Genomic DNA, 12050 nt, shown 5'->3' on the forward strand with positions numbered 1-12050 from the left:
TAAAACTTCCTTAATGCTGAAAACCTCCATGTAAAATAAAGTTACATTAACAAAGATGAAAATGCCTCCTCTTATTTTGAGTAAAACAGTACTTTACAAGCTCACTATGGATTTCTTTTTTTTTAATGCCTTCAATAAACGCATGCAGGAAAATCTTTTTTTTAATGATTCATTAATTCAGTTGGTCAATATTTCCACTTTCATCTTCTCTCAGACTTTGAAGGTATAGAAACAGAAAATGTTTGGAGAAAAAATTCCATTTTAAGCCTTTTGAAAGCACTAAGTGCTGCTTTACTTTGGTGTTCAGCACTTAAGACAGTATGTTATTGAAAGCATTTGTCCTAAGGATGGAGCTGCATGTACAGTAACCTCTCCAAAAGTTGAAAGTAAACTTTTCTTTTGGAACAGCACAGAACACAAAGCAAACATGGCACTGGTACGGCTCAGAGAAATTGTTAGTGCAAAAGAAATGGGAAGATTTTGATCTGTATTGTTTTTCCAAAAGCACTACAGATCCCATTCACAGAATTTATATGCCACTGAACTGTACCACATTAAAACAATTACAAACAAAAACTGAAAATCTAGGGAAATAGAAGGGCGTCATCTCTCCCAAAAATAATTCCCGATTTATTGACTGAAACCAATGACATACCACTTACGTTTTCCAGAGTTTGGGTATTGGAGCAGCTGTTTTTACATTTGTTTTTATGTTGTGCCCCCCCCCCCCCCCATCCCGCACCCAAGGAAAGTGGCAGATAAATTAGAAGAAGGGGACATTTACTGTGACCTCATGCTCCATTATTCTAATGCAACTAATTGTTGTCTTGTTTCATTAAGCAATCAAAAAACTAGTCTCAGAAAACTGTGAAGCAGAAGGTCATGGTAAAAAGATAAAGAACAATGCACTTATACAGGTGCATCCTCAGCAATTCAGATGTCTAAGTGTTTGTTCTCTTGCCAAGAAATGGGTTTGATTCACATGGGAGTTTCAGAACCATTATGGAAGTATTACTGAATTTCAAATATAAAACTAAAAAAAAAAAAAAAAAGATATAAAAAAGGATTAAGTACCTGGTTCCATTAACATGGTTACTGATAAAAGTCACATTTTCCTCATTATTACACATGCATGTAAGATGAAGAAAAAGTGTAGAAAGTAATAAAAATGTGTCGCCTTCCCCCTCCCTCATCCCACATTTTTTTGGGCATAAATTAAGCCTTAAAAATAAAAAGGCTACTTAATATCTGTGACATGCAATTTTTCTTTTAATTAAAAAGCTGTGTTGTGTTACATTACAAAAATGTCCACATGCATAAATCTAAAAAAAGCCCAAAAATCTACTGTAAATCTACAACATACTAATGATTTACATTTGACTGCTGATTCGCATTATGTAGAAGTCTTAGATTTGGTAAAGCATTGTAACAATGTAGGAAGGCATCTACATCTTTAAACTCTGGACTGTATTTGCTTTTTTTTTTTTTTTTTCCTATAAAATTGCATGAAGGCTAACTAGAGAGGCTTCCTATCATAAAATTCCAAAAACCCAACATGTGATCCCTGTCTAGGTCATTCACTTACAAATACTGCCCTTAAAAAGCACATATTTCTAATCATTCCATTATTTTGTGAACTGAACTTATACACATCTGATCTTTTAAATTATTCATGGAAATATCAGATATGATAGGAAGACAAACCTGAGATTCATTTGAAGTACAACAGTATAACTTGCTAAATCCTTCATTAATAAAGAAAACCTCTCTGAAAAGCCTTCCCAAGCTTTTCCCTGTTTGTTTGTTTTGTGTAACAACAAATTCTGAAACATGTGCAATTTTATCTTGTCATGAGTATACTTCAAAGCACTGTGATCTTGTCTGATAGGCGTAGGAAATTCTGCACAATCATTACAGTAACTTTAAGACTCTTTTCCACCTTGCTGTAAAGGTCAGAAAAAAGCTGCAAACTAGGAGGAAAATAGCGTATCACCAGAGTGATGTGCCTGAAGCTTTTCAGAATATGTTGTTTCTCCCTCCTTCCAAGTGTCTGTCTCCATTTTCTTCTAACAGCTCACAAAACGTAGTCAGTTTTATGTCAAGTTAAAGAGTCACATCGGCTTAGTACTAGTCTTTCTATGCAGTATTCGACTTGCTCAGTTCCTGCCTGATAGCTGGAGAGAAAGAGAGAGAAGTTAACAAATCAAACATTTCAAGTCAAGGAAGAAAGCCAGAATTCACAACTAACCTCTTAAAGAAAGTTCATCCTACTAAAACGTCTCAGAAAAGGAATAGTCTATATGTAATATGCCTCTCATATGGTTAAAGGCAAGTGTCAGTCTCAGCTAGGCAGAACGCTTTTCACTCCTATTAGGTTTTCATTAACTTTTTATTTTTCAGTTCTACACCTCCAGCAAGTCTACCACTGAGATATCAAGGAGTATGTGTGTGGGCTTATTTATTTCAGTTTAGCAATAGCCTCTGGGCCATACACTGTTTGCATCGTATTATCCAAAAGGCTGTGGTACACAGCATAGCCAAAATATTAATGAAGAAAAAGTATTTTATGAAACAGTTACTGATTTAAGTATAGGGAAAAGCACTGCATTGTAGTGCAAAACCAGTGAGCTCTTTCTACCACATCTGTTAATGACATTTACTATTTTACCAGTTGTGGTACCAGTTTCAATATGACCATACTTCATTTTGGTATAATCCACAAAGCAGTAAAAATGAAACAAAACATTAACACCCACACAGTTTTATTTACTTCTTGATTCATCGATCTTAAAGATGATTATTCCTAAATAATTTCCCATAACTACGGAAGACTACTTAATAAAATATCTTCTGTTAAAATAAAAATGAAAACTGTGAAAATTATTTTTACTTGAATCTTACATTAAAGACAAACATTAGAAGACTGGAAGCTGGAAACATAACCATAGTGAATATTATCAGTTTTGAAATATGCATCCCAGCAGCCCTGGATTATTTTAATTATAAAAATAGCCCGTTTACAACCACGATATAAAAAATGTCTCAGAGCACATATTCAAAAAATGACACTTGGTGTCAAATCACTTAAAAAAAAAAAAAAAAAAAAAAAAAAAAAAAAAAAAAAAAACAGAGGAGAGGAAATAAGACATACGATATACCAGTAAGAGCAGGTCTGGCACTGTACTGGGTCTGGCTGGGATGGAGTTAACTTTCCCCACATCAGCCCATACAGTGCTGTGCTCTGCACTTTTAGCTGGAACACCATTGATATCCCACCAATGGTTTGTCTACTGCTGAGCAGTGCTGGCACAGCATCAAGGCTGCCTCCAAATCACCACAAAGCTAAAAGGCTGCGAGTGGGCAAGAGGTGGGGAAAAGACATCGCCAGGGCAGCTGACCTAAACTGACCAAAAGATATTCCAAGCCATATCAATTCATGCTCAGCAATAAAAGCTGAGGAAGGGGAAGAAGGGAAACTCTTGTTATAAAAACCTGTCCTCCTAACAACCACAATGTCTGTCAAGGCCCTGCTTTCCCAAGACGTGGCCGAATATTGTTTGCTAACAGGAAGCAGGGAATATTTTTTTTTCTTTGCTTCCATGCAGCCTTTGCCTGTTTTTCTTTTTCCCTTTAGACTGTCTGTCCTCATCTCGACCTGTGAACCCTTGTCCCCACAGGCACAAATGAACGAATGCCAACAGACTATCAACAAGTCTATATTTTCCAATATTTGATTCTCAGAATGAAAACATACCAAGCTTACATTTTGGTGCAGCTTAAAAATTACTTGCTCTGAGACTCAACAATAACAAAATAAATTGATACTTACCATCAATGAGTTCCTCCTTTAATTTCGTTAACTCCTTTCTCATTTCATCTAAAATATCCTATGGTGTCAGAGTAATAGATTAGTTTTGGAACATCTAGCTTTCTACTGAGAGAAATCCAAAATTATTATAGCCTTCAATCGACCTTTAACAATTCTGAAATTTATATTCCACACTTTATCATAAGAAATTAATCCCCCAAATCTGAAACATTTAAAAAATACGTCTTATAAATTGATTTCAGTAGTACTTATTAAAGAAGGGAAATACTTAAGTTAGAATATTGCACTAATATAATTGCTAAATAATAATAGGACCATCCCTTTAAAATAAGGGAGCTTTATCATGGATGAAAGCTCATATGCAATGCAAAGAAATCTAGTTAAAAAAAAAAAGGCCAAGAAAACATTCAAAGGGAAAAAATATGGGATCAAGTTATCCCCAGTCACAAACTGGAATTTAACCTAATCAAAATGACTGAGTTAAATGCTACCAATTTTTTCTGCAGCCTTCTGTATATCTGATTTGGGATAATTATTTTAAGAAAATGCTTTTGAAACCAGAGTGGGAAGTACTGTCTGTTTCTGAAAAGTACGGTCTCATCCCAGGCAAAACAGTAATCATCAGTAAACACATCCAAAAGATTTCAATTTTAATATTCAGCTCTTTTTCAGCTTTTCAACACAATTAGAATACTAATGTGCAATACTAGACATTTTTTCGGTGTTCCTCAAACACATACACACACCATATATGCACGAACCCTGTCTTCAAGTAACAGCATCAAAGCTTAAGGGGTACCCTCATGCAATTTAAGCTCCTGGAGAAGGTGGGAAGAGCTGCATTCCTCCCGCTAGAGAATGGATATGCCAACAAGCTGCTATGAAGCACAAGAAAGCACTTGCAATGTGTCAAATACTTCATAGTAACTGCCCATTTTGTCCAAAGACAAAACAATCCACCCTAAACAACCTAGCCATCTAGACTCAGACTGCTGGAAATTTGGTACATCTGAACTTTATGAGATTATAGGATCTACACAGACTTCAACTCAAAAGAACCACTGACAACATCATAAAATCATCCAGACTGCTATCTGCAAGTTGTAGCATGAGTGCTGAAAATCCTCCATAAAATTTGAGGAGTACCTGTTTTATCTCCAGAACAGACACTACAACCCCAGACTTTTATTTAGGTAAAAAGGATTATGAAGTGAAAGATGTCTCTTTCCAGAACAACAGCAAAAAAAGTCATATTTGCACAGAGTGCAGACCTTTTTTTTTTTTTTTTTTTTTTTTTTAACCGTCTGGTTGGAACAGTTCCTAGAAAATAGAAAACTGCATTTCCTCATACAAGACTCAAAATAACCCACAGGGAATCTATCTGTGTTAACATCAGAAATGGTGGGGTGTTTTTTGTTTTTTTTTTTTGAGCCAGAAAGAACGTACATTCCCTGAACAACCCACGTATTAGCAGAGGCATTATGAAGCATGACAGAGAAAAAATATACAGTAGTATTATCTTATTGTCTTCAGTGGAGAACATGGAGCACCTCATAGAAATGTTCTCAGATCAACATCATCCCTACATCCCAGATATCTGCCACTCTCTAAAGAGAACCTTGCTTGAAAAGACATCACCTACAGTCAGCAAAGATGATCATATGGCCTCAAAGGCAGACTTCTTAGTAGCTGGAGGAACAAAAGTAAATTAAATCCACTTGCTCCTGTGAGGGTTCCTATGAGGAACTGCCTTCCATCTAGCATGGGAGGTCTTAGTCTAAATATTAGAAATACTGTTAAGTGATGTCTCCTGCCTTGACACAAGTGACACATCTGTCGCTGAGGTTTTTGTTGCTCAGATTATGGTATGCTTGGCAAATAATTGTCACGTACAGGTAAGTGTTAGAAAAGTTTTCCAAAGCATCCTGTAACATGTTTTGCTAATCTAACAGGAGCCTTCCTTCACACAAGGCTCATTTCTACGGATAGCCAGTATATAGACAGACAGAAAATGCGATACCACTGGATGCTATTTCATCACCAAGCTCATGACCACAAGTGCTCAACTCCGATATTTAAAAAAGGTTATACTTCGGTAGGTAGAACAGTCTTTGTTTTGTGAGGGAGGAGAGGGGAAAGAAAGGTTTTCCAAGCAAACTAATTTTACCAGTTCTATCTGTATTATCAACACCATCTTGTGTATTCTGTGTAATGCAAAAGCAGGAACAAGCATCTGGGAGAAAGTAATGGGGCTGTGTAAGCAGGCATCATACAGTTATAGCTCCTAAGAATACTGAAGTAAGTTTGGGAAAAAGTAACTACTAATAATTAAATAATTACTGAAGTTTGGAACTAGTTAATAGAACAGTTCAAAACTGGTATTTGAGAGCTCCAGATCCTAATACCCAAGTTTTCTATACAAAGCATGATATATGTACCTGCTTCAATCTGTCATAATCTAGACCTTCTGACTGTACTCCATTGGCACTGGGTTGCCCCGTTGGTGTAGATTTTGGTCTGCAGTACAAAAACAAATCAGTAAGTTACTGGTCACTCATTATTACAACATACATAATACATCTCCATCAAACTTGCTAATATTCATCTATCAAAACAATTATTTTTAATATTAAAAGAAAAACAAAAAAAAATAGACCCAAAATACCACACAGAATGAAAACCAACAACCAAGAACATTTTCCACGCACTGGAAATATTAATCACCATAGGAATAAGTTATTAGTTCAAAACAAGAACAATTCAACTTGCAGACATATTTCATTGTCAGTGGTTTCCGATGTTTTTATGGTGTTAATGAAAAACTGATCTCCTTTGAATGTCAAACACTTTTCATTTTCCCCTTTAAAACTACGTATCTCAGGAAAGGCTCTCTGAAAGAAGCACTCCCTCTTAATGAGTGCATGTTGATATTGCAACCTAAAAACACGTGGTGTGTGGCATCACCCTTGAAGACTGAGAATTCAGCATGGCAAGACTGAATAACCTGATCTAATTCTTGCTTTGAGAATGCATCGGAAATAGATAGCTTCCAGAGGCCCCTTCCTATGTTATTCCATGCATTGTAAAGCTACTGAAAACAAATACTCAAAGACACTGTAATGGCAGCAAGTTTTATCATATAATGTTTGAGGAAGTTCTGATGTGTTGGTTCTAATGTTTGGTTACTCTCCTAAGACATTGAAACTTGCCTACAGAGATTATCCTGCATTCTTAAAACGTGTTCCAAAATAAGAGGATTCTCAACCATGTCATCTCCCTTTTTCTGATCCCCTGTTTATACAATGTGCAACTTTCAGACTCACGTACTTAACTACACTTCCAAAGGGCCTTCCATATGCACAGCTATAAGCAGAGACAGAAGCTAGATGCTAACAGCAGAAACAGAGAATGGTTCTCTAAAACACGAATGGCTGGCTGGCATCAGACAAAGAGGAAGGAATGTTCTGCTGTTCTTAATTGCTTTTTACATCCTAACAATCTCTGTGACTCTATAAAAGGATACAGAAAAAATGCTTGTAAAAAATTACTGACAGTTAATTTCAAGATGTTTCCCTACTGTTAGAATTATCATCGGATGTAGAATTTAAGGGTAGGGTGAAGGTATAATAAACTGGGTTCTATTTCACTGCCCATATACGTGGTATCACTGAACAAAAAGCCTGGCTTACATTCAGTTTCTCACTTACAAATTCTTACATAGGAGGAATTAATTAAACACTGCATTTTTCAAGATTTGTTACTTGAAGATACAACCTTTTTTTTGTTAAGCTGGAAGGTGACCAGGCACAGGAAAAAAATAAACCAGCAGGAAAGGTAGTTATGCTTCTTACTTTCTTTCCCATGCACAGTATCTCATTTCAGTACATGAGGGACACAAAGCAATGTATCCATTGCTTTAAAAATGCCCATATAAATGGAAAATTATTTATCTAGCATAAACAAGCTGTGCTCTCACTCAGAAAAAGAAAAAAAAAAAAAAAGAACCCCAATAATATACTTATTTTTTAAACAAAAGCAGTACTTTCAGGTCTCACTCATCTTCCCTTAAAAGATAGTAGTTTATCCATGAAGAAATAGTTTGATTACACTCTGGTTTTTCAATAATAGCAGAATGAGCCTCATTCCTGATGGTCTTGATGACTTAAAATTTGACAGGCTATTATTTGCTAACAGAAGAAAAACACTCCAAGTGCAACTCTGAACAGAAAAGGAGATGCACACTTAATTGTCATTTTGATACTACAGAAACTTCCTCCGGCTTGTACTCTCCATATTTTCACCTCTTATTGGTTCTCAGTGTGAAAAACAAAGACACAGCACGTGACAAGAGTTTTTTCCACGCAACCTATATACAGTAACATTTATCACACTGGCATCATTCTAATACAAATTCATAGCTACCAAGTAATCTGGTGACAGCATTTTAAATTTATACATCCTTTTTTTTTCATTTTTTTTTTTTTTTTTTGGAAGGCAATAACTCTGGTGCAAGTAGTAGAAAACTCTTAAGACTTGTTTTTAAAGCTTTGCGACTAATTCTGTGCACTGACAAGTTACTTATGTGAAGTCCTGTTGCACCCATGTAGGAAAAAAACTGCCCATAATTAGTCATGCAAAACAGAGTCAGCAAAAGCAGTGTTTAACTGTCCCTTCGCTGATGGACTTTGCGTCAAAGTAGGTGCAGGAACATTGTTATACCACCAGCTCTATTCTTCACATGGGATCAGAATATTATTAAACAAGTTCCAAAAGAGACACTGCTAACATTACTGGACTTGAAACACACTGAAATGAAATACACAATCCATGGATTAAGATAGAATAAGGAATATTAAGTAACTTTATTGTAGAAGCACCTGGAAAACAGAATTCACCTTGTAGCCGTAAGAAGATCACCAGTGTGTGCTAATGCTATGAAGATAAACCACAGTTCGGGATCTTTTACAAAAATCTTTAGATACTGACAGTGCTAAGTTCCTTAGGAAATAATTCCTTGCTCAAAATAAAAATCAAGACGGGAACTTTGGCAAGTGCTGCTGCTTCACATACCTGACGTTTAGAATGCTACTTTTGCAGTTAATACCTGAAAGCGCAAACACAGACTGACTCCAAGCAGAACAGTGTGAGTTTTTCAGATTCTCCTTATATTGTTTCTGATCATTAACTGTCTCTTTGTTCGCATATACTAGGGCATTATAGCATTTACCCAACTAGACTGAAATAAAAAAAAAAAAAAAAAAGAATCAGTTTCCTCCCCAAAGCTATTCCTGACGAGAGATAGCAGGGATCTACTGAATGTTTTATTAAAAGAATTCAAACAAGAACATATTTGAGTATTTTAATAAAATTACTTATACTTTAAAGAACGTATCTCCACAAACCGACTGCTGCTTGCTTTGCTCAAAATCTTTACAATAAAAAGGTAGCTCTGCCAATTTTATTTCATATATTCCTATAGTGAAATACCTGTCTAGATGTATAACAGGATAGTCTTCTTAAAAACTTGACCACTCAGTTGTAGGAATGTATTCAATTTTTTTTTTTTTTTTTTAAGAAGTCCTGCAAGAAATTCTTCATTCATCCAAATATGAAAGACCTTAACTTGTAAACTAGATAAGTTAATTATCTCAGTCAAATCTAGCTTCCTCTCTACCCAAATTATCCTTTTCCTTCTCCAGTTTGCTCAGAGAAAAGATTCATGGTGAATGCAGTTGCCATTAAGACAGACATTAGCTACTGAAAATTAGCAAATGAAACATCCCAACCATTAGTCCTAAAATGGCTACAGAGCACTCCCGTGTGGTTTTTCATAGCATTGCCTAGCAGGACAGTGAGGCAACCTTTGTAATCCCTAAAGCACCTTAAAACAAACATGCAAGATAAAGATTTTATTCATGCCACCATGCAGAATACACCACCCAAGATAAGTATCTCGAAGGGGAACTTCTTATACAAAAGATGAAGTATTCACCACAGTGAGTGCTTGATGAAAAACGAAGGTGAAATTTGATTCAATAATTCAAAGTGTTCAAAAAAAAAATCCAAAGCTCTACGAAGTTCAGCTGCAGAAAGCTCTTAAAACCCAAAGGCTTTAAATGTATTTTTTTGCAAAATTTTTGTACCACTACAGGAACTACAGTTTAAAATAGTTATTTTAAAATTTGTGAATACTCTCCCAATTAAAACATTAATTTATGTTTAATGATTCCTTTATTTTTTTCATTTCTTTATTTTTTCATATGCTTGTGTCAGGCAAAATCTATTTATCTTTACTTAATCTGTGGCAGCAAGATATGAAAATTCACTTTGAAAATTACCTGCTATTCCTGTATATCTAAGCTTACATTTCTGAAAAATTTCTCAGGATGTTACAGAATGTTCAATCATGGCATATCCAACAAGAATTTGGACCTTCACAGGTGGTGACTAACAGAAATCTAGTATTTATTTCTAATTCAAAACTGGTTCTTAAACCACTTCAATTTGCCTTCAGAACCATCCAAAAACGTTCCAAAAATGGGCTTAGCTGGACAAATGAAATACAAAGAGGAACCTGATCATGCATGTGGTGATTACCAACCTATGTAGAAAAAGTCCACCCTTGGATTGGTAAAACAAATAAATAAATTTTAAAAAAGTAAGAAAGAAAGATTTTAATCATTAAAAAGTCTCAAATCCTAACAGGATAATACCTGTTTAATGAATCATAGAGCCTGTTTTCAGAAACAAGCAGGTTTTTCCATGGAGATTCCCGTCTATGAGTAGGGGAGAAACACTACCTTAACAAGCTATAAAAGACCTTAATTATGTTCAGTTTTAAAATCTTAAATACAATGGAGCCTCACTGATTGTGTTCCAGGAGTTCTATTTTGAACATATCAGGAAATATGAAAAACATGTAGTTCAATACTTAAAAATCTGCACTAGAAAAAAGGGTTTATTTTTAATAGGATAGTATTGATTTGTAACATTCATTCTGAATAACAAATCCTTTGTCTAATTACTTGGAAGCTCTCAAGAGAAAATATTGCTTACTTGCCATTTTTGTAAGCACGCTTTATTTAATCCTCATAAATGACCATGTTCACTCTGTATAGGTCAGGAGCAGGTTTTCTAGGCTTAATAGGTGAAAGATATCCCCCCTTGCCGGCAAACATGGTATTAGTGTTTCAAGTAGCAGCACCCTTTGACTAACTCACTCAAAGAACCTTAACAATCTGCTCATAGAGATAGAGTTGTCAACTTCAGAGAATTTAGAAAAAATGCAAGGATATTTAAGAGAGCCTTCTATTAATACCTTTTCTTTCTTGGAAAACTTTATCTGCAGTTTTTACAATATATGCTATGGAACCTTCCAGGAGGTTATGACAACACTGGAATTGAATATTGATATTTGATTAAACAAAGAATTCCTTATTTAAGTGCTTATAGAGCATACACTCACTGAGGCTCTAATTAGTCTGAATTATCAGTCTATCAACATCTTCAACATGATAAAGGAAAAAGCCCGATGGAGAGATTTTCTTAATACATCTCAAGAGAAGTCTCAAAACATTTGTAATTCTTTCTACATTTTTAAATATGCTGAGAATAGGAGAATCTATGCCCAAATGGTCAGGTCAGCAAATACCTCAAATAATGAAATATAAAATGCTCTAAATCTCTTCAGGATTCCTTACAAAATTATTTCTGTGATTATTGAGTTCCCCCTCAATATCATGTATTTATACCTTAATCTGCTTGAAAGCTAGAGACCTCTGTTAAAGCACGTAAGATCTATCAGGTAAGTGTAGGAAGAAGAAATCAAGGCAAAGTTTGTGAAGCAGTATTTTGTTACACTGGCAGTAGAACAGGGAGGACATCACCACCAATGTTACCTTTTTTTTTTGACAAAGCAAAACCAAACAAAACAAAAACAAATGAACAAATGAAAAGAGACCCACAATACAAGCAATCAGAATCAAGGCTGGAGAGATTTTAAGTTACTGGACTCAGTAATTTCTGGAAGACATGGATACTGATAGTCTGATAGTGTTTAGTACACAATTTTAGAACTGATGAGACCTCAATGGCAACCTCAACAACAAGTAATGCCACTTAGAGGATTATTTTCTTCACAAATCAACAAATCTTGTACAGCTGTTTCCAACATGCCAGAATCTTAATGAGAATTGAAGTAATTTCAAACAGAATATTCTCA

General features: G+C 35.2%; 1 protein-coding gene across 6 annotated transcripts in view; it reads right to left on the minus strand.

Annotated features, from left to right (window-relative positions):
• Positions 1 to 1247: 1247 nt before the first annotated feature.
• Positions 1248 to 12050, minus strand: part of ENAH (ENAH actin regulator) — an 86982-nt gene continuing 76179 nt past the window's right edge. For 3 of the 6 annotated variants that reach the window (XM_084515882.1, XM_084515880.1, XM_084515878.1), the window contains 4 exons: positions 10543 to 10605; positions 6268 to 6346; positions 3830 to 3887; positions 1248 to 2174 (listed from right to left, as the gene is read on the minus strand). In XM_084515882.1, coding sequence (XP_084372008.1) covers positions 2137 to 2174; positions 3830 to 3887; positions 6268 to 6346; positions 10543 to 10605 — 238 coding nt within the window. In that variant the 3' untranslated portion in view covers positions 1248 to 2136. The remainder of the gene's footprint in view (positions 2175 to 3829; positions 3888 to 6267; positions 6347 to 10542; positions 10606 to 12050) is intronic. The other 3 variants (XM_084515883.1, XM_084515881.1, XM_084515879.1) reach the window with 1 other exon arrangement.

This window comes from Aythya ferina (assembly GCF_964211825.1).
Source record: "Aythya ferina genome assembly, chromosome: 3".
In the NCBI taxonomy this organism is placed as follows: domain Eukaryota; kingdom Metazoa; phylum Chordata; class Aves; order Anseriformes; family Anatidae; genus Aythya; species Aythya ferina.